This window comes from Nicotiana tabacum, chromosome 3 (assembly GCF_000715075.1).
Source record: "Nicotiana tabacum cultivar K326 chromosome 3, ASM71507v2, whole genome shotgun sequence".
Lineage (NCBI taxonomy): Eukaryota > Viridiplantae > Streptophyta > Magnoliopsida > Solanales > Solanaceae > Nicotiana > Nicotiana tabacum.
In genome coordinates this window covers 6,762,696-6,787,280 of record NC_134082.1, presented here as the reverse complement: position 1 = coordinate 6,787,280, position 24,585 = coordinate 6,762,696, and the positions used below count along the sequence as shown (strand labels likewise).

General features: G+C 39.7%; 1 protein-coding gene across 7 annotated transcripts in view; it reads left to right on the top strand.

Annotated features, from left to right (window-relative positions):
- The first annotated feature begins 329 nt into the window (after positions 1 to 329).
- Positions 330 to 24,585, top strand: part of LOC142179384 (uncharacterized) — a 38,286-nt gene continuing 14,030 nt past the window's right edge. For 6 of the 7 annotated variants that reach the window (XR_012707379.1, XR_012707375.1, XR_012707376.1 and 3 more), the window contains exons 1-2: positions 556 to 735; positions 849 to 914. Coding sequence is in view for 1 of the 7 variants with exons in the window: in XM_075249160.1 (XP_075105261.1) it covers positions 852 to 914 (63 nt within the window). In the remaining 6 variants the exon portion in view is untranslated. Of the gene's footprint in view, positions 405 to 555; positions 736 to 848; positions 915 to 24,585 lie in introns of those variants that run through there. The other variant, XR_012707377.1, reaches the window with a different exon arrangement.

Genomic DNA, 24,585 nt, shown 5'->3' with positions numbered 1-24,585 from the left:
AATATTAGGCTTACCTAGTCATAGAGATTAAGTGCCGTCACGACAGTTCACGGAGGGAGAATTTGGATCGTGACATACTTTATTGCCTTGCTTGGTTGAAATATAGGAATTATAAATACATTCTTGTTAGTCTTAGTTCTATCCACCACCTCTTTAGGACCCAATAATTAATTTGTGGATAAAACATTTGCATTACCTTAATTGATTTTTATATTATTAAGGACCTGAAGTTTGCCGTTTTTCGAGGAAAGTCCTGTCAAATCCTAAAAACTACAACATTAAAGACTGTATCGGACACTAGAAATATGGCAGAAAAAAAAACAAGAATTGCACCTCAACGTACTGCACTAGCCACAAGAAATAGACCAAAAATAGCAGAAACTATATAACCTGCACCTTCAAATGTGAGTTCCCTTTATCTTTTTTTTTTTTTTTTTCACAATTCTGTTTAAATCTAACAATCACTATTTATCAAATACATAAAAATTTCTCACTTTTACACAACTTAACCAAACTACTCTGAAATATATGTATGAGACTTATTTCAAATTTAATGCACAACCACTTTTTATCATTTTTCTCCCAGCCTCATGATTTTGGTGCCCTTATACCCTTATCTCAAACTGTCGGTTTGTCGAAAAAGGGGAGAATTCATACACAAAAACAGCCATTCCATACTTTCTGTTGCCTCATTCTAGCTAAAGCCATTTCTCAGATTTGTCATCAAGTAAAAAGGTTAGTCATTTAGTATCTAATAACATTTTTGCATGGCTATATCTGCAAAAATGTTTTCTGCTATATATGCTTCTTTCTTCAGTTTCTTTGTATTCTTACTTTCTCCTGATCAGATCATGGAAAAAGGAAAACAAATTGACGGAGAAAGAGAGAAAGGGGAATTAGCAAACAACTTTGAGGTATGCCATAATTAGTTTGTGCTAGTAGTGTTGGTTTGAGTCAAATCTCTATCCTACGTAGGTCAAGAATAACTATTTCTAATAAATTTTTCACCTAACGGTCTAAACCCAAATAAAACGATTAAGTTAAAGAACTAACCGAAGAATATATTAAATTATATAACCAAATAATTGATTATAGTTCCTATATATGGGTAAAAGGTAAAACATCTTCTTTTACTAACAATTCTTTCTTAATTAAGGATTTATCAAATGGACAATGTAGATAGCCATGGTACTCCCCGATTCTATTAGTGCATAGGGAAAATGCATTTATTACCCCGATCTATAGCCTTATTCTCAACTACACACTCTATCTCTGTGGGTTATTATTATCCCCTAAACTATTTTAAAATAGAATAAATCCACCCTTAAAGTACCATAACCAAATTTTCTTTGGGCAGTGACCACACTCGCTTGACACATAAGATTTCATTAAAAAAATACTTTTTCTTTTCCTTTTTTTTTTTCTCTTCTTCATTACTCTAGTAAACCCGAATAACAAAGATCAACTCATATTGTTCTATTTCTGCTGTTACGGTTCTTTAATGTCCATTACGGTAAAAGATTTTTGGATGGTGGCTATAATTCGTGATTGTGTGTGGCATAAAGATGATAGACGTTATAATTAAGAGGTGAGTGATGACATACAATATTAGTATAAGTGTCTTTGCTAGGTTAGAAGAAAAAATTTTCCAGTTAAAATTTCAATACCTTTATTTTTCCGGTAGGGGAAGGTTTTCCGATGATGAATTTTTTTCTCCAAATTTGAGTATATTTTTGTTTGCTTATGAATAGATATTTTTTAGAGTTTAATTTGTGTGTGAAAAGGATAGAAAGAGGAAGAAAAAAAATAGAATAAACAGAAGAAGAATGGTTAGACAAAGTTGTCATCGAGTGAATAGCCGCCGAAATTAGAGAAGAAAGGAAAAAAGAAGTAAAAGCAAAAGGTAAAGGAAAAGAAAAAAATTCAGAAATTATATAGATAGATTTAGCGGGAACTTTGATAAAAGAAGATTTCAAACATAAACACTAGGAAAGTGGTGTCAAATTCCAAAAATTGGAGCATCAAAGACTGCACCACACATTAAAAAAAAAGGACAAATAATGGAAATTACATCCCAAAATACAACACTAGTCACAAGAAAAAGACCAAAATAGCAGAAACTCTAAAAATGACACTTCTCAGTTCTAACTATGAATAGTTCCGCTAAATTTTACAACCAGAGTTTGTTACTCTTTCCGTCGCATTTTATGTGATACTCTTTCTTTCTTAATCAGTCCCAAAAAGAATGTCATATTTTCTTATTTAGAAACAATCTATTTTTAATATTTCTACTTTATCCTTAATGAATTGATTTAAAGCCACACAAATATTTATGGTTTATTTTAGACCGCAAATTTCCAAAGCTTACCTTCTTTTTTTGTCACGACCCAAAATTTGCATGTCGTGATGGCGCCTATCTCAATACTAGGCAAGCCGACAATCATAATAAAACCCAATATCTTTTAATCTTGAAAACATAATATTTAAATCCAGTGGAAAAATCTCACAAATACATATATAAATACACTCCCAAAATCCGATGTCACTGAGTACATGAGCATCTAAATATATACAAAGTATGATTAATAAAAACACTATCTGAAAATATAGAACAGTACAATAACTAAAAGTAAGAGAGTCAAGGTCAACAGACGCTAGACAACTACCTTGATAGTCTCCAACCGATAACACTCTGAGATCTAACAGTCAAGCACCTGGATTTGCACACGAAGTGCATATTGTAATATGAGTACTCAATAAGTAACAAGACTAACCTTTGGACTGAAAGTAGTTACGAGCTTAGCAGATCTAGTCCAGCATATAAATAACGGTACAGAAATGTAGGCATGCTTTCAAGTTCAATAGTTAAACTTAGTACAAGTAAGATAGATCAATACTGCATGATACGAGGGATATCATCTCAGTGGAAAACCTCGTGTACTCCTCATAACTAATCGCACGGTCACTCGGTACTGTTTATGGCCAATCCAGCCTAGGGATATTCCATCTCGTATATATACACACACACACATTGACTGACAGTCAGTCACTCAGTACCGTACAAGACCAAACCAGCCCTGGGGTAATTTATCCCCAAATGTAAATGTTTCAAATAAGATCCATGTCCAGGGAAATTCATCACAATTATAAATAAGTAAGGCAAGTCCACGCCCTGGGAAGTCCAACTCGTATATATAAATCATCTACACTCACTGTGGGGGTGATATTGTCCATCTCATTCAAAAGGTTTGGTAGCCAACCTTGTTGAATTGGTATTGATTTGGTATCCAACCTTGTTGAATTAGTTTGGTTTGGTAGCCAACCTTGTTGAAATTGTGAAAAATGTGTGCAAAATTGTCAAATATTGTTGGCTTTAGAGAGTGAGGTTTTGGCTATAAAAGGAGAGCTTCAACTCTCATTTCATCACACCAACAAAGAGAGAAAAGAAAGAGAGCAAGGTATTTCATAGAATATAAGAAAATAGTCTATGAAGAAAAATAGAGTGAGAGAGATATTATAGTGAGGTGAAAAAGCAAAAGAGTATTTTTTTCTTTTGAGGGTAAAGTGGTCTTAAGAGTTTTCGTACTCGTTACTACACAGTGTAAAATCCTCGCTATAGTGATATCAGTTGCTCTTCTTGGCCGTGGTTTTTCCCTCATTTAGAAGGGTTTCCACGTAAAATCTTGGTGTCATTTTTGCTGCATTTATTCTTGCGGATTTAACCACATAGTGGTCCGCGTTTATCACTAATACCGTGAATATTATTTTTACGGGGTTTATTCCCAACAAGTGGTATCAAAGCCAAGGTTCTGTCTAAGTATGCTATGTGGTTGCAGCACAGTCTGAACTTCCACATCAGAAAAGAATTACTTTGGTTTCCTAATAAATAGTATTTGTATTTGTGATAAACGATGGAAGCCAATACTAGTAGAATGATTACTTTGAATGGCACAAATTATGCCATTTGGAAGAGCAAAATGGAAGATTTGCTCTATGTCAAAAATTTTCATTAATCTGCCTTCACCGCTATAAAGCCTGATAATAAATCAGATGAAGAGTGGAATTTGTTACACAGGCAGGTTTGCGGCTTTATTAGACAGTGGGTTGACGATAATGTTTTGAATCATATTTCTGGGGAGACACATGCTCGGACCCTATGGGAGCACCTTGAAAGTTTGTATGCTCAGAAAACTGGAAACAACAAGATGTTTCTGATAAAGCAGATGTTGGGTTTAAAATACCATGATGGTTTCGCGATGACAGATCATCTGAATAATTTTCAGGGGATCATGAACCAGTTATTTGTTATGGGTATTAAATTTGATGAAGAAATTCAAGGCCTGTTTCTATTTGGTTCCCTACCAAATTCTTGGGAAATTCTTAGAACTTCATTATCAAATTCTGCTCCGGATGGTGTGATCTCTATGGATCTTGCCAAGAGCAACCTTTTAAATGAAGAGATGAGAAGAAAATCTCAAGGTTCCTCCTCATCAGATTTCTTGGTGACTGACTCTAGGGGTAGAAGAAAGAATCGAGGTTCTCAAAATAGAGAACATAATAGAAGCAAATCTAGAAGCAGACTTAAAGATATTGAGTGCTATCAATGAGGGAAGAAAGGACACACAAAGAAGTTCTATCGGATTTTGAAAAAGGAGAATAGAGACAAAGAAGAACAGAAAGAAGATGGCAATCGTGTGTCCACCATCACTACAGAAGACCTTGTTACCGTCCTTGATGCGGATCTGATAAATATTGCTTGTGATGAGTCAAGCTGGGTTGTGGACAGTGGTGCCGCATCTCATGTGACATCAAGGAAGGAATTTTTCTCATCCTATACTCAGGGTGACTTTGGAACTTTGAGTATGGGTAATGAGACTGTATCTAGGGTGGCTGGTGTTGGAACGATTTGTTTGGAAACTAGTATTGGAACTAAACTAGTTTTAAACAACGTAAAGCATATACCTGATGTTCATTTGCACTTGATCTCTATTGGTGTTTTGGATGATGAGGGATATGTCAGTACCAATGGTGCTGGAAAGTGGAAGCTCACTAAAGGTTCTATGATTGTGGCTCGTGGGGAAAAGCGTCGTAGTCTATACTAGACTACGACCTCTACCTGTGTTTATATGGTGAATGCCGTTGAGAGCAATAACTCTTCAACGTTATGGCATAAGAGGCTTAGCCACATTAGCGATAAAGGACTAAATGTTCTGGCCAAGAAGAAATTGTTGTCAAATTTTGAAAGTGCAAAATTAGAAAAATGTGAGCACTGCTTGGCTGGAAAACAAAAAAGAGTTTCTTTCCAATCTCATCCTCCTTCAGAAAGACAGAGTTGTCTGAGTTGGTGCATTCAGATTTATGTGGTCCAATGAACACAAGGACTTTGGGTGGTGCACTTTATTTTTCTACCTTTATTGATGATTGCTCAAGAAAACTTTGGGTCTACATCTTGAAGACTAAAGACCAAGTGTTGGGTGTCTTTAAGTAGTTTCAGGTTTCAGTTGAAAGAGAAACGGGAAAGAAGCTGAAATGTATTCGTACTGATAACGGTGGTGAATATTGTGGACCGTTTGATGGATACTACAAGCAACAGGGTATCAGACACCAGAAGACTCCTCCTAAGACTTCTTAGCTTAATGGTTTAGCAGAAAGGATGAACAAGACCTTGATGGAAAGAGTCAGATGTTTGCTTTCTGAAGCAAAGTTGTCAAATTCCTTTTGGGGTGAGGCTTTGTTGACCGCCGCACATGTCATTAATCTATCTCCTACAGTTGTTGCAAAGTGATGTTCCAAATAGAGTTTGGTATGGCAAGGATGCTTTCTATGACCACTTGAAAGTGTTTGGTTGCAAAGCTTTTGTACATGTACCTAAAGATGAGAGGTCAAAATTAACTGCCAAGACAAGGCAGTGCATCTTCATTGGTTATGGCCTTGATGAGTTTGGTTACAGGCTATATGATCTAGCTAAGAAGAAGGTCGTGAGAAGTCGTGATGTTATCTTCGTAGAGGATCAAGCCATTGAAGATATCAACAAAGCAGAGAAGCTAAAATCTCCAAGTTCTGAAGGTTTAGTTAATCTTGATCAAATTCCTCATACAAATGAGGATGACGTTGGTGGGCTTAATGATGATGGTGATGCCCAGAACCATATTCCAGATCAGAATATTGATGGTGATGGTGATAACAATGCTAATGCTGATGAGGTAAATGCTCTTACTCACGAAGCTGTGGGCGAGTTAGATATTTCACTCAGGAGGTCTTCTAGACCTCGTACTCCTTCCTCCTGTTATTCACCCAATGAGTATGTATTACTCACTGATAGGGGAGAACCTGAATGTTATGGGGAGGCCATAGAAGATGAGTATAATGATCAATGGATTGAAGCCATGCAAGATGAGATGAAATCTCTGCATGAGAACCATACTTATGAGTTGGTGAAATTACCTAAGGGCATGAGAGCTTTGAAGAACAAGTGGGTGTTCAAAGTTAAAGCTGAAGAACATAGTTTGAAGCCCATATACAAAGCTAGATTGGTTGTCAAGGTATTTGGTCAAAGGAAAGGTATTGACTTTGACAAAATATTTTCTTCTGTCGTGAAAATGTTCTCCATTCGGACAGTTCTGGGTTGACTGTCAGTCTTGATTTGGAGATTGAGAAGATGGATGTGAAGACTGCTTTTCCTCACGGTGACTTAGAAGAGGAAATTTATATGAAACAACCTGAGGGCTTCAAGACAAAGGGTAAGGAAAATCTTGTATGCAAACTTAAGAAGAGTCTTTATGGATTGAATCAAGCTCCCAGACAGTGGTACAAGAAGTTTGAGTCTGTTATGGGGGAGCAAGGCTACAAGAAGACTTCTTCAGATCACTGTGTGTTAGTACAAAGATTTTCTGATGATAACTTTATCATTCGCTTGCTATGTGTGGATGATATGTTGATTGTGGGCAGGAATGCTTCCAAGATTGATGAGTTAAAGAAACAGTTGAATAAGTCTTTTGCAATGAAAGACTTGGGTCATGCTAAGCAGATTTTGGGCATGAGAATTACTCGTTCGAGAAACGAAAGAAAGCTTTAGTTGTCACATGAGAAGTACATAGAACGTGTACTGGAGCACTTCAATATGAAAAGTGCTAAGTTGGTTCGCACACCCCTTCCTGGTCATCTGAAGTTGAGTAAAAAGATGTGTCCTACAACAACGGAAGAAAAAGATAGAATGGCCAAGATTCCTTATTCCTCTGCTATCGGAAGTTTGATGTATGCAATGGTATGCACTCGACTAGATATTGCTCATGCAGTCAGTGTTGTTAGCAGATTTCTCGAAAGTCCAGGAAAAGAGCATTGGGAAGCTGTAAAGTGGATACTCAGGTATCTAAGAGGAAGCTCACATGAACACTTATGTTTTGGAGGATCAAATCCAATTTTGAAGGGCTACACAGATTCTGATATGGCAGGTGACCTTGATAATAGAAAATTCACTACTGGATATTTGTTTACTTTTTCAGGGAGAGCTATATCATGGAAGTCGAAGTTGCAGAAGTGTGTCGCACTATCTACAACTGAAGCGGAGTATATTGCGGCAACTGTAGCTGGCAAAGAGATAATATGGCTCAAGAGATTTCTTCAAGAACTTGGATTGCGACAGATGGAGTATGTTATCTATTGCGACAGCCAGAGTGCAATAGACCTAAGCAAAAACTCCATGTACCATGTGAGAACATAACACATCGACGTCAGATATCATTGGATTCATGAGCAAGTGGAGAACGAACCCTTCAAGTCAAACAGATTCACACGAGTGAAAATCTTGCAGATATGTTGACCAAGGTGGTACCAAGAGACAAGTTCGAGCTATATAAAGAACTTGTCGGCATGCACTCAAACTAGAAGACAATGCTACCTCCTCTAGATGAATGAGACTAGAGGGGGATATTGATGGTTTCCATCTCATTCAAAAGGTTTGGTAGCCAACCTTGTTGAATTGGTATTGGTTTGGTAGCCAACCTTGTTGAATTGGTTTGGTTTGGTAGCCAACCTTGTTGAAATTGTGAAAAGTGTGTGCAAAATTGTCAAATATTGTAGGCTTTAGAGAGTGAGGTTTTGGTTATAAAAGGAGAGCTTCAACTTTCATTTCATCACACCAACAAAGAGAGAAAAGAGAGAGAGAGAGAGAGCAAGGTATTCCATAGACTATAAGAAAATAGTGTGTGAAGAAAAATAGAGTGTGAGAGATATTGCAGTGAGGTGAAAAAACAAAAGAGTATTTTTTTCTTTTGAGGGTGTAGTGGTCTTAGGAGTATTCGTACTCGTTACTACACAGTGTAAAATCCTCGCTATAGTGATATCCGTTGCTCTTCTTGGCCGTTGTTTTTCCCTTATTCAGAAGGGTTTCCACGTAAAATCTTGGTGTCATTTTTGCTGCATTTTTATTCTTGCTGATTTAACCATAACATAATGGTCCGCGTTTATCACTAATACTGTGAATATTATTTTTACGGGGTTTATTCCCAACAAAGGGGGTGCAGACTCTGGAAGGGCTCCTTCAGCCCAAGCGTGATATAAAGCCGATATGGCCTGCTGCAGGTGGGCAGCCCCAATTCATATAATGATAAAGCCGATATGGCCTGCTGCAGGCGGGCAACTCCGATCCATATAATGATAATATATATAAAGCCGATATGGCCTGCTGCAGGCGGGCAACCCCGATCCCATAAATATCCTCACAATGGATGAACATGACTCAGTATGAAATGTACATTTTAAAATAATTAAATTCAACACTAAGACGACCATATGGGTCCCAAAGTATCGGCATGTTTAATTTTGGTACTCGGATGGGGAAATATTCTTCAAAAACAATTACTACGTTTTATGCATGGCTATATCTGCAAAAATGTTTTCTGCTTCTTGCTTCAGTTTCTTTGTATTCTTACTTTTTTCTCCTGATCAGATCATGGAAAGAGGAAAACAAATTGACAGAGAAAGAGAGAAAGGGGAATTAGCAAACAACTTTGAGTTATTGGTTTGAGTCAACTGTCTATCCTACATAGGTCAAGAATAAATATTTCTAATAAATTTTTCACCTAACTATTTCTAAACCCAAATAAAATATTAAGTTAAAGTACTAATTGAAGAATCGATTAAATTAAATAACTATAAATAATTGATTATAGTTCCTATTTATTGGTGAAAGTTAAAACTTCTCCTTTTATTAAATTGATTACTTTTATGATTGTCTGGTAATTGATAAATGTTCGAATTAGGTGTGTATATAGGTCGGGTCGGTAGGTTTATTTAATTACTAAATTAAATCAATTATATACGGGTTTTAAATCTATAAACCAAATCAAACCAGTAAAAGGCGAATTTTTGGTCTTTTTTTTTCCAGTGTGATTCTTTCGGGTTTTCCCCCATAATATCAGGACAACAATATAATTAATGCTCCAAATATTCCTTTTATCCCTATAAGATACAACAATTATAGTTCAATAATCATTCATTTTCGTTGTCACTAAAGAAAAGCTTCAAGAGTTTTATGATGACTGAGCTAAAACAATGGAATGAGTTATATGGGGAAGGGGGGTCAAGTAAAAAGGTGCAATTTTGTTAGATTGTTTTTAGGAAATTTTGTTTGGGCTCAATCGATCGAACACTTATTTGGACTATTCGAAAATTATAAGCTCAGACTTAAACAATTATATTAAATATTATTAAAAAGTTTATTAAATATTTATAAACTACTTTACAATAAATATTTTTCTGAATACAATATTTTTAAAATATACATATGTAATCTCGGGTTGGTTTGGTTTCGGTTTGAATTTTTAAGTTAATACCAAACCAAATCAATTATGGTTGGATTACCTTTTTTTTAATATTGATCATGCCCAACTCTAGTCCTAAGAAGAATAAGCGGTCGTTGCAAATATAATCCAGTCTAAAAGTCCGGAGTCGAATCCCACAGAGAACTAAGGTTTAGCTACAACTGTTCACTATCTCTAAGAAGACAAGTTCGAACAATTTCTAAGTTACAGAGATGAAAATTGCTATGTCTAACTAATTAACTAACAAATTAAAATAGAAAATTAACAACTAAAGATACTAAGAGTTGGAGACAAGATTAAGAAGGTCTAGAGTTATGATTTACCCAATTGTCGGAATCCTTCCTGCTATGTCTCCTATAATTTTGCCTAATTATTGTCTACTGATCGTGAGCACTTCAGGTGTCGTAATTCTCTCCCGAGAAACTCCAATAATTTATTAGATATATTCTCCCGAACTATGCTAGCTGGCATAATCTTACCGCTCACTATGACCACGTCAAGGCTTTGTTATTCCTAAACCCACCTTTAAACCTGTTGTATTGATTCCTCATATACGTTAGGAGTGACGTTGTTCAACAACTACCTAACTATGTACCCCTTCCCAAGCAATACATAATAAATACGCATAGTCAATTGATGGTCGTTCAATAAACAGAAATAAGCACGTAGTTGAACAAGTAAAGAAATTCAAAGGCCAAATTATATTCTAGCTTAAAGAGAATTCATCCTCCAAAAGGTTCCATCAAAACTCTAAATAATAAATTAGCTACTCATAGTAGTATGTGAAAATGCAATACTAAAATTCATAACCAACAATAGAAAATAAGAAGAAGAATGGAAAAACTTGTGGTTGAATTGTCACGACCAGGATTTCCCACCCGCGGGAATCGTGAAGGCACCTACTAATGAGAGCTAGGAAAGCCAATCCTCAACTGGTTACTTCCTTAACAATTATCAGTACTATCATGATAACAACGGAATTGAATAAACATGCGGAAGACTTAAATTAAAGAAACTAAACAATAGTACAAAAATCAATATATGCCTCTACCCAGGAACTGGTGTCACATCACTCACGAACTTCTAAGATTAATAAATACAACCGTTTGAAAGAAAATATAAACTGTTTGTCTCGAATACATGAGATAACAGACTGAAATGAAATATAGAGGAAACACCGGGCCTGCGGACGCCAAGGCTACCTCGGGGTCTCAGTGGACTGAAGGCTGGCTCCCGCGCTACTGCTGTTGTCCAATATCTGGATCTGTGCAAAAGAGCACATAGTGTAGTATCAGCACAACCGACCCCATGTGCTGGTAAGTGCCTAGCCTAACCTCGGCGAAGTAGTGACGAGGCTAGGACCAAACTACCAAATAACCTGTGCAATTCAATATATATAACGGAAAAGAAGTACATAAATAAACAGTCAAGTATGGGAAGGGAAACATGTTGAGGGAGTTAACAGTTCCAAATAGAAAGCCTTAATAAAAGGAAGAAGCAACAATGCCAAAATGTCAACCATAATCAGAAATCAACAATTTACACGGCATCACCCTTCGTGCTTTTACTCTCGTCCTCACCCAAACAATATCAATAATAAAAATGTATACGGCATCACCCTTCGTGTTTTTACTCTCTTTCCTCACAATATAATCAATGAATATCGGTACGGAATGGCACATCGTACTGCACGACATCACCCTTCGTGCTTTACACTCTTTCCTCACAATATCAAACAATGCACGGCATCACCCTTCGTGCTTTAACACTCTTTCTCACCCAAACAACAGTCACAAACAATGGGGAAAGGAAGTAGACAAATAATAGTAGAAATCCCGGCGAAGGAATACAATTAAACAGCTAAGTCCCGACAAGGGAACAATATCAATAAATCTCAACATCCCGGCAAGGAAAATAATCAACAAAGCAACAAACATCCTAGTAAGGGAGCAATTTAATAACTCTTTCTCTTTCTTTCACTTTTACTTCTTAACTCACTTTACCACTTGAGCCAACGCTCCAAAGGGTTCAATCATTTCACATATTTTCACACATGGTAATATAACTCGAGCCAATGCTCCTCGAAGTGCAAAGATCACAATTTCTTTCACAGGCTTTTTACAACATGTAAAAATCATCATTTAAGTCATGAAAGATACAACAAAATCAGAATATCCGCAATATAAAGACTCACGGTCATGCTAGACACCAACGTATAGATACTCGTCACCATACCTATACGTCGTACTCGACAATAAGCACGTAGCAAATAAGACTAAACTCCTAATCCCTCAAGCTAAGGTTAGACCAAACACTTACCTCGAAGCTTTGAACACCACTCAAGCCTCAATTATAGCTTTACCCCTTGATTCCACCACTAATCCACCGAATCTAGTCACAAGTTACTTAATTACATCAATAAGTGCTAAATGAATCAACCCCAATACATGAAAATGAGTTTTTCCAAAGTTTTACTCAAAAAGTCAAAATCACCCCCGGGCCCACGTGGTCGAAACCAGAGGTTCGAACCAAAACCCGTTTACCCATTCCCCCACGAATCCAAATGTATAATTTATTTTGAAATCGGACCCCAAATTGAGGTCCAAATCCCCAATTTTAGAAAAACCTAGGTTCTACCCAAAACACCCAATTTCCCCCATGAAAATCTTTAATTTAAGTTGAAATCATGTTAAAAGATGTTAATGATTGAAGAAAGCTAGTTAAAAATGACTTACAATTGATTTGGAGAAGAAAGGTTGTTTGACAAATCGCCTCTTTTGCTTTTGCGGTTTTGAAAAGTGAAAAATAGCTGAAAACCCCGTCTATTTATACCCCTCTCAGACCCCCAGTGCGGACCGCATCAAATGGACCACGGCCGTACTAGTGTACCTGAAGACCTACAGCTTAGCACCCTGCGCGGACCACACAAGGCCGACCGCAGCCGCACAGCCTCCACTGCAGACCACACAAAGGCGACCGCGGCCGCGCTGGCCCCTCCGCGGTCGCATGCGATTTCTCGCGGACCGCACTCAAAGGTTCAGAGGCCTGCAACTTCCTGAACCTGCAATTCTAAGCCAAAAATCATTCTGAAACACCTCCGAAACAATCCCGAGCCCTCGGGGCTCCTAACCAAATACTTGCGCTAACTCAACAACATCATACGAACTTATCTGTGCGATCGAATTGCCAAACTAACCTCAAAAACACTGAATCAAACCTCAAAATCAAGAGTTTTTTTCCAAAAACTTCATCAAGTTCAAATTTAGGATTTCAAGTCTGAAACACGTCAAACGACGTTCGATTTTAACCAAACTTTACAGAAATATCTTAAATCACATATAAAACCTGTACCGGGAGCCGGAACTAAAATACGGGCTCGATACCAACACGTTCTAATAAATTTTCATTTCAATTTTTCCTTAACAAATTTCAGAAAAACAATTTTTACCTAAAATTCATTTCTCGGGCTTGGGACCTTGGAATTCAAATTTCGGACATACGCCCATGTCCCATATTTTCCTACGGACTTCACGGGACCGTCAAATTACGGGTCCGGGTCCATTTACCCAAATTATTGACCGAAGTCAAATTTATTCATTTTAATATATCAAAACTTAGCAAATTTTCACAGAATATCATATTTGAGCTTCCGGCTACGCACCCGGACTGCGCACGCAAATCAAGGCGACTGTAAATGAGGTTTTCAAGGCCTCGGAAGCTTGGAATGGATAAGAAAATAGGTGATGACCCTTGGGATCGTCAGATTCTCCACTTCTGAAACAACCGTTCGTCCTCGAACGGACAAAAGAAGGAAGTACCTGAGTCGGGGAATAGGTGAGGATAACAGCTCCGCATGTCGGACTCGGACTCCCAGGTCGATGCCTCAGGAGGCTGACCTCTCCACTGAACACGAACAGAAGGGTAACTCTTGGATCTCAACTGACGAACCTGTCGGTCTAGAATAGCCACTGGCTCCTCCTTATAAGACAATTCCTTATCCAACTGGACAGTGCTGAAATCTAACACGTGGGTTGGATCGCTGTGATATTTCCGGAGCATGGACACATGAAAAATGGGATACACAGCTGATAAGCTAGGCGACAATGCAAGTCTATAATCCACCTCTCCCACTCGATCAAGAATCTCGAACGGGCCAATGAACCTAGGGCTAAGCTTGCCCTTCTTCCCGAATCTCATCACGCCCTTCATAGGTGACTCTCGGAGCAATACCCGCTCACCAACCATGAAAGCCATATCTCGAACCTTTTGATCTGCATAGCTCATTTGCCTGGACTAAGCTGTACGAAGTCTATCCTGAATGATCCTGACCTTGTCCAAAGCCTCCTGAAGCAAATCTGTACCCAACAACCGAGCCTCTCCCGGCTCAAACCATCCAACCAGAGATCGACACCCCTACCATATAAAGCTTCATAAGGAGCCATCTGGATACTAAGACTAGTAACTGTTGTTGTAGGCAAACTCTGCTAAAGTCAAAAACTGACCCCATGAACCTCCAAAGTCAATAACACAAGCTCGGAGCATGTCCTCCAATATTTGAATAGTCCACTCGGACTGCTCGTCCGTCTGAGGATGAAAGGTTGTACTCAACTCAACCTGGGTGCCCAACTCTCGCTGAACTGCTCTCCAAAAATGAGAGGTAAACTGCATACCTCGGTCTGAAATGATAGAGACCGGAATACCATGAAGACGAACAATCTCCCGGATATAGATCTGAGCTAACCTCTGGGATGAATAGGAGACTGCCACAGGAATGAAATGCGCTGACTTGGTCAGCCTATCAATAATGACCCCAACTCCGTCGAACTTCTTCCGAGTTAGCGGAAGTCCAGTAACGAAGTCCGTAGTGATCTGCTACCACTTTCACTCGGGAAGCTCAATCCTCTGAAATAAACCACCAGGCCTCTGATGCTCGTACTTAACCTGCTGACAATTCAAACACCAAGTCACATATGCAACAATATCCTTCTTCATTCTATGCTACCAATAATGCTACCGCAAATCCTGATACATCTTCGCGGCGCCCGGATGAATAGAGTACCAGGAACTATGGGCCTCTTCTAAAATCAACTCCCAAAGCCCATCCACATTAGGCACACAAACTCGACCCTGCAATTTTAAAACTCCATCAGCATCTAAGGTAACCTGCTTTGCACCTCCACGCTGCACCATGTCTCTAAGGATACACAAATAGGGATCATCAAACTGCCGATCATAGATACGCTCCAATAATAAAGAACGAGCGACCGTGCAAGCTAATACTTGACTAGGCTCAGAAATATCCAACCTCACAAATCGATTGGCCAAAGCCTGAACATCCAAAGCAAGCAGCCTCTGACCGACTAGAATATAAGCAAGACTACCCATATTGGCTGACTTTCTACTCAAGGCATCGACCACCACGTTGGACTTTCCTGCGTGATATAAGATAGTGATATCATAATCCTTCAACAACTCCAACCACCTCCTCTTCCTCAAATTCAACCCCTTTTGCTTGAACAAATACTGAAGACTCTTGTGATCAGTGAACACCTCACATGCCACGCCATACAGATAATGCCTCCAAATCTTCAATACGTGAACAATGGCTGACAACTCTAAATCATGCACTGGATAGTTCTTCTCATGAATCTTCAACTGCCTCGAAGCATAGGCAATGACCTTGCCATCCTGCATCAACACTGCACCAAGCCCAATACGGGAAGCATCACAATAAACTGTATAAGGCCCTGAAGCTGTGGGCAATGCTAACACCAGTGCCATGGTCAGAGCTATCTTGAGCCTCTGAAAGCTCTCCTTACACTCGTCCGTCCATCTGAACTGGGCACCCTTCTAAGTCAACCTGGTCATCGGGGTTGCAATAGATGAAAACCCCTCCACGAACCGACGATAGTAGCCTACCAATCCCAAGAAACTCCGAATCTCTGTAGTTGATGCTGGTCTAGGCCAGTTCTTGACTGCCTCAATCTACTTCGGATCAACCTGAATACCCTATGATGATACGACATAATCCAGGAATGCAACTGAACTCAGCCACAACTCACACTTTGAGAACTTCGCATATAGCTGACTATCCTTCAAAGTCTAAAGAACCACTCTGAGATGTTGCTCGTGCTTCTCCCGGCTACGGGAATATATCAAAATATCATCAATGAAGACGATCACAAATGAATCCAAATAAGGCCTGAACACTCGGTTCATCAAATCCATAAAAGTTGTTGGGGCATTTGTTAACCTGAATGACATAACCAAGAACTCATAATGCCCGTACCGAGTGCGGAAAGCTGTCTTAAGGACATCGGATGCCCTAATCATCAACTGATGGTAGCAAGATCTCAAGTCTATCTTAGAAAATACCTTGGCACCCTGAAGCTGATCCAACAAATCATCAATCCTTGACAATGGATACTTATTCTTGATCATGACCTTGTTCAACTGCCGGTAATCAATGCACATCCTCATTGAACCATCCTTCTTCTTAACAAACAATACTGGCACACCCCAAGGCGAAACACTGGGTCTAATGAAACCCTTCTCAAGTAAGTCTTGCAACTGTTCCTTCAACTCTTTCAACTCTGGCGGGGCCATACGATATGGCAGAATAGAAATGGGCTGAGTGCCTGGAGCCAGATCAATGCAGAAATCAATATCCCAGTCGGGTGGCATCCCCGGCAGATCTGAAGGGAAAACCTCAGGAAACTCACGAACCACGAGCACAGAATCAATAGAGGGAACCCCAGCACTGGAGTCACGAACATAAGCCAAATAGGCTAAACACCCCATCTCGACCATACGCCGAGCCTTCACATATGAAATAACACTGCGGGTAGAATGACTAGGAGTCCTTATCCACTCTAAACGGGGCAAATCCGGTAAGGCTAAGGTCATAGTCTTGGCATGACAGTCCAAGATAGCGTGGTAAGGTGATAACCAGTCCATCCCCAATATAACATCGAAGTCGACCATATCTAAAAGCAACAAATCAACACGAGTCTCAAGACCTCCAATCACCACAATACAAGAACGATGAACTTGATCGACCACGATAGAATCACCCACCGATGTAGACACATAAATAGGAATACTCAATGAATCATTAGGCATGACCAGGCACAGTGCAAAATAAGATGACACATACGAATACGTAGACCTGAGATCAAATAACACTAAAACATCTCTATCACAAACCAGAATAGTACCTGTAATAACTGCATCTGAAGCCTCAGCCTTGAGTCTAGCTGGAAGGGCGTAACATCGGGGCTGGGCCCTACCACCCTGAACTACCACTCTGGAATGGCCTGTTGCTGGCTGGCCTCCACCTCGGGCGGCCTGAGCTCCACCTCTAAGACCTCTACCTCCACCTCTAGCACCTCTACCCCACCTCTAACTGCCTGGGCGGGCTGTGGAACACCTGGTGCCTGAACTATAGCACGAGAACCCTGATGCTGAGAGCTACCTGGTGCTCGAGGGCAAAACCTAGCAATGTGCCCCGGATCACCACAAGTGTAACAAGCCCTCGGTTGCTGAAACTGTTGGCCATGTCGACCTGAATGACCACCTCGGAAACTTTGAAGCGGCGGTGCACTGATGGGAGCTGGTGGTGCACTGTAAGGCTGCTGATCAGAATAATGCGCCTGAGAACCACGACCACCTGAAATACCATGGGAGACCTGGAGAGCTGACTGAAAGGGCCTAGGAGGATGGCCTCTACCATATGAATCTCTAACTCCAGACGAGGTGCCACTGAATCTGCCTAAATGACGGGGCTTCTTATCCGACCCATGACCACCTCCCTGTGACAAAACCATCTCAACTCTGTGGGCCACGTTGGCCGCCTCCTGAAAGGTGATCTCACTCCTGGCCTCCTTGGCCATCTGAAGACGAATCGGCTGAATAAAACCATCAATAAACCTCCTCACCCTCTCTCTCTCGGTGGGAAGTATGATAAGATCATGACGAGATAGATCGATGAACCTGGTCTCATATTGGGTGACCATCATAGAACCCTGCTAGAGGCGCTCAAACTGCATCCGAAAGGCCTCTCTCTGAGTCACGGGAAGAAACTTCTCCAAAAACAACACTGTGAATTGCTCCCAAGTCAAAGATGGCGAACCGGCTGGTCTAGCTAAGCAATAATCCCTCCACCAAGTCTTGGTGGATCCAGACAGACGAAAGGTAGCAAAATCAACTCCATTGGTCTCAACGATCCCCATGTTCCGAAGAACCTTGTGACAACTATCCAGATAATCCTGGGGATCCTCAGTAGATGCACCGCTGAATGTAGAAGTGAAGAGCTTGGTGAACCTATCCAGCCTCCACAAAGCATCGGCGGACATAGCCGCTCCATCGCTAGTTTGAGCCACTACACCCGTCTAAACAGCCACAGCTGGTTGAACCACTGGAACTTGAACCTGGGGAGCTACCTGCTCCGGAGTGCGTGTAGCAGGAGTCTGAGACCCTCCTCTAGCCTGAGAAGTGGCTGGTGTTACTGGAAGCAAACCCGCTCGGGTAACACTCTCCATGAGGCTCACCTATCGGACCAGAGCGTCCTGAAGAACTGGGGTGGCAATGAACCCCTCTGGGACCTGAGCTGGGCCCACCGGAACTGCTGGTACCGAAACCTCCTCCTCAAAATCAACTTGAGGCTCCGCCACTAGTGCTGCTGCTCGGGGCTGAGCTCTACCCCTACCTCGACCTCCGGCATGGCCTCGGCCCCGCCCTCTGCCCCTAGTGGGAGCTGCTGCTGGAGGCTCGGGCTGCTGAGCGGTAGATGAGGAAGCGCGTGTTCTCGCCATCTGGGAAAGAACAAAGTAGAAATTCAATTAGCATTTGAGGAACAAATTTGCACAACAAGAAAGAACAAATGTGAAATTTCCTAACTCTGTAGCCTCTGAGGGATAAATACAATCGTCTCAGTACCGATCTAGCAGACTCTACTAAGCTTGTTCGTGAGTTGTGAGACCTATATAACCTAGAGCTCTGATACCAACTTGTCACGACTCAGATTTCCCACTCTCAGGAATCGTGATGACGCCTACTAATGAGAGCTAGACAAGCCAATCCTTAACTGATTACTTCCTTAACAATTATCAGTACTATCATGATAACAACAGAATTAAATAAACATGCGGAAAACTTAAATTAAAGAAACTGAACAATAGTACAAAAATCGATATATGCCTCTACCTAGGAACCGATGTCACATCACTCATGAACTCCTAAGATTACTAAATATAACTGTTTGAAAGAAAATATAAACTGTTTGTCTCGAATACATGAGATAACAGACTGAAATGAAAGATAGAGGAAATGTTGGGCCTGCGGACGCCTGCAAGGCTACCTCGGGGTCTCAGTGGACTGAAAGTTGTCTCCCGCGCTACTGTTGTTGTCCAATATCTGGATCTGTGGAAAAAAGCATAGAGTGTAGTATCAGCACAACCGACCCCATATGCTGGTAAGTGCCTAGCCTAACCTCGGTGAAGTAGTGACGAGGCTAGGACCAGACTACTAAATAACCTGTGCAGTTCAAATATATATGTGTGCAACAGAAAAGAAATACAGGAAATAACCGGTCAATGTGGGAAGGTGAAACATGTTGAGGGAGTTAACAGTTCCAAATAGAAAGCCTTAATAAAAGGAAGAAGCAACAAAGCCAAAATGTCAACCATAATCAGAAATCAACAATTTACACGGCATCACCCTTCGTGCTTTTACTCTCGTCCTCACCCAAACAATATCAATAATAAAAATATACACGGCATCACCCTTCATGTTTTTACTCTCTTTCCTTACAATATAATCAATGAATATCGGTATGGAATGACACATCATACTGCACGACATCATCCTTCGTACTTTACACTCTTTCCTCACAATAGCAAACAATGCACGACATCACCCTTCGTGCTTTAATACTCTTCCTCACCCAAACAACAGTCACAAACAATGGGGCAAGGGAGTAGAAAAATAATAGTAGAAATCCCGGTGAGGGAATACAATTAAACAACTAAGTCCCGGGAAGGGAACAATATCAAAATCTCAACATCCCGGCAAGGGAAATAATCAACAAAGCAACAAACATCCTGGCAAGGGAGCAATTTGATAACTCTTTCTCTTTCTTTCACTTTTACTTCTTAACTCACTTTACCACTTGAGCCAACGCTCCAAAGGGTTCAATCATTTCACATATTTTCACACATGGTAATATAACTCGAGCCAATGCTCCTCGAAGTGCAAAGATCACAATTTCTTTCACAGGCTTTTTACAACATGTAGAAATCATCATTTAAGTCATGAAAGATACAACAAAATCAAAATATCCATAATATAAAGACTTACGGTCATGCTAGACACCAACGTATAGATACTCGTCACCATGCCTTTACGTCGTACTCGACAATAAGCACGTAGCAAATAAGACTCAACTCCTAATCCCTCAAGTTAAGGTTAGACCAAACACTTACCTCGAAGCTTTGAACACCACTCAAGCATCAATTATAGCTTAACCCCTTGATTTCACCACCAATCCGCTCGAATCTAGTCATACGTTACTTAATTATATCAATAAGTGCTAAATGAATCAACCCCAATGCATGAAAATGAGTTTTCCCAAAGTTTCACTCAAAAAGTCAAAATCATCCCGGGCCCACGTGGTCGAAACCCGAGGTTCGGACCAAAACCCGTTTACCCATTCCCCCACGAATCCAAATATATAATTTGTTTTGAAATCGGACCCCAAATTGAGGTCCAAATCCCCAATTTTAGAAAAACATAGGTTCTACCCAAAACACCCAATTTCCCCCATGAAAATCTTTGATTTTAAATTGAAATCATGTTAAAAGATGTTAATGATTGAAGAAAACTAGTTAAAAATGACTTACAATTGATTTGGAGAAGAAAGGTTGTTTGAAAAATCGCCTCTTATGCTTTTGGGGTTTTGAAAAGTGAAAAATAGCTGAAAACCCCGTCTATTTATACCGCTCTCAGACCCCCAGTGCGGACCGCATCAAATGGACCGCGGCTGCACTAGCGTACCTGAAGACCTGCAGCTCAGCACCCTGCACGGACCGCACAAGGCCGACCGTGGCTACACAGCCTCCACCGCGGACTGCACAAAGGCGACCGCGGCCGTGCTGGCCCCTCCGCGGTCGCACGCGATTTCTTGCGGACCACACTCAAGGGTTCAGAGGCCTGTAACTTCCTGAACCTGCAACATTTTCTAAGCCAAAAATCATTCTGAAACACCTCTAAAACTGTCCCGAGCCCTCGGGGTTCCTAACCAAATACATGCACTAACTCAACAATATCATACGAACTTATCCATGCGATCAAATCGTCAAATTAACCTCAAAAACACTGAATCAAACCTCAAAATCAAGAGTTTTTTTCGAAAAACTTCATCAAGTTCAAATTTAGGATTTCAAGTCCGAAACACCTCAAACGACGTTCGATTTTAACCAAACTTTACAGAAATATCTTAAATCACATATAAGACCTGTACCGGGCGCCGAAACCAAAATACGGGCTCGATACCAGCACGTTCTAATAAATCTTCATTTCAATTTTTCCTTAACAAATTTCAGAAAACAATTTTTACTTAAAAATTCATTTCTCGAGCTTGGGACCTCGAAATTCAAATTCCGGACATACGCCCATGTCCCATATTTTCCTACGGACCTCCCAGGATCGTCAAATCACGGGTCCGGGTCCGTTTACCCAAAATATTGACCGAAGTAAAATTTATTCATTTTAATATCAAAACTTAGCAAATTATCATAAATTTGATATTTGAGCTTCCGGCTACGTGCCCGGATTGCGCACGCAAATCGAGGCGACTGTAAATGAGGTTTTCAAGGCCTCGGAAGCTCGAAATGGATAAGAAAATAGGTGATGACCCTTTGGGTCGTCACATTATTTTCCTCATTGCTCCTTGTGTATTCTTGCCTCTAAAGATGTTATGTAACCTTAAAGTAGTGTCTCTACCCTTCCAAAGTAGTTTTACGATGTATTTATATGACCTAGGTAGGGTGGAGGGTCGTCCAAGGCAATCCAAAATTGGATAGGAGAGCTGGAGGGCGAGTCAACTTTCGTGCAGCGCGCGAACTTGGACGCAGACTCAGCTTTTGCAATTTTCCAGTTCGCGAAGCGATCCGTTCCTTCACTTCGCTTCGTTGTTTTGTGCCTTCATTTTTCTCCTTTTTGCGTCCGTTTTCGTGCCACGCACGAAATTGGACGAGCTCCCAATTCTTTCCATCTCTTCTTTTTATGTCGAATTATCATCTTTTGATTATTTATCATCCAACTCGTTCCTACACATAAGAAACACATAATGAGTATATTTCACTTTGAAAACCATGTAAACTCCCACAACTCACACAAGAATTAATATGCAAATATACTAAAAAATATGTACTTTTCATAATTTATCACCACCCTACACTTAAACTCTTGCTCGTCCTCGAGCAACTTAAAATTAAGCGCATAGAAAAGAAATACCTTCAAAAACATACTCGAACATCATACCAATGATAATGTTTTATATCAACGCTTAGAACTCAACATATGCACTCTTCATACATTTACTCATATTTTAAACTCATGCCAAGATTATTTAAAGTATCTGTGTGACTCTTCTAACATCCTGACCTCAAAACTTGACTCTAATGCATTCCACACTATGACTCGCTCCTTGTGCCTACTCAAAAATCAAGGTCTCTACCAATCCTTTGCAAATCATGTGCCCTCACCCACAAACCACATAGAGAAAGTAGTCCACACTCAATATAAATTCAAGTATAGTTTAAGGACTCAAATATATAAAGAATTCGCTCACTCTCACAAAGACACTCTTATGCCACGCAAGTTAGTACCATAGGCTTGCCCGTAGTGCAAGACTCTACTAATTTAAGCTCGTAAAGTTTAGGATCAAGTGGGACTTTATAGGTGACTAACACTCCTAAGCCTATGGACGAGCAGTATATATTTGACGAGCAGTATATATTTGAAAAAATAGTGACTAACACTCCTAAGCACTTTAATACCCTACACTTCACTTTTAAGCATACCTTCTTGTCAGGACCAATTCGATGTCTTGCCATGAAACATGCACATTTACGCCCTTCTTCATTAAGCACATCAACATATAGATATTTACTAGTTCAGACAAAGATATGGAGGTGTTATTCATTTTTTTTTCTTTTTTTTTCCTTTCACTCTCCTTAATTTGGTATTTTTTGGATAGTATTTTTTTTGTTTATACACAAGTGCACCTTTTCGACCTTTTTATGGTTCCACTCAAAAGCTCCCTAATCTCTTTATTTGGTCTTCTAGCTACTTAAGTGCTTTTGGAGGTAAAGGTTCAACAAGATTTGATTAAGAACAAAAGGGGTTCGGCTTGTAATGTGGTTGCCAAAGAAACGATTTATAGGCTCAAAAGGATTGACTACAGATAATATTAGCATTGTTAGGCAAATAGGCAAAATTGTCAATCAAAGAAAGCCTATATCACTTCCCAAACTTATAAGACGTAATCATTTCGCTTTGACTCACACACAGAGCAAGTTCTAGACTAGCAAGGATGGCACAGAATACACCAAAATCTCACCTCACACAATGCACATGACTCACTCAGGATAGCTGGGACTCGACTCTCAAGTTAAAGCAACTAGCACAATCATCATAAAATTTAAGTACATGGGAATTAATCACAAGAGTCGAAAGATGAGCCTCAGTATCAAAAGAAAGCCACACATATTTTCAAGGCATATAATTACAAAGATCACAAAGAAAGTACTTAGTTCAAATGCTCCACCTCTAAGCCACGATATAAAATATGTCAAAAATCATAGATGCTCAAGTTCTCTTCCCTCGATTTCCTAAAAAAATATAAAAAATATAAAAAAACTATCCGATTCAAGTTACATCCCTTGGAAAAGAACCGATGCCAAAAGAAAAACCAAGGGAGATTATTATCTGCCTACGGCTAACTAGAAAAACTATTTTAGATTTTTTTTCAATGGACCTTAATCCCTCAAGAAGGTTGTCCAAGAGATCCATCGTCAGGAAAAATCCAATTTATTTATTTTTCTTCTATTTTTCTAAATAAAAAAAAATTATTCAATTAAACTAACACAACTAAAATAGCACAGAAAGTCATCCAGACAATCTTCTTACCCTATACTTAAAATTGTGCATTGTTCCCAATGTACGCCATAACTAATAAGAGGGTAAAAGAAACTCCCTGGTAGGCTAGAGGCCGAAGCACTAGCAACTCATGGGGTATTTAGACTTCTCCTAGGCCAGGTTCTTTATGCGAATACCTCACACTTAGTCCTAACCATCTGGTTTGTTGTTGCATTCTTCCAATAACTTTGCTTTCCATGCTCCTAGAAAATCAAAAATCGACACTACAAAAATAATAAATTAAAATATATATATATATATATATATATATATATATATATATATATATATATATATATATATATATTTATAAGAAAGCAGTAAAGCTGGGTTGTCTCCCAACAAGTGCTTGATTTAACGTTGTGGCACGACGTAAACTACTTTTTGTATCCACTTTGAACTTATGAACTGGACCAAAGTTTTGCTTCTAAGGTTTCTACTATGTTCCAAGAGTGGTGGAATAAATCTAACTGCCCCAAGAAAATAATGTAGTATTCTGCACTTCTTAGCCTCTGCATGAGGTATGTAATCCTGACTTTTTGTCAAGAAAAATTCCAAATATGGG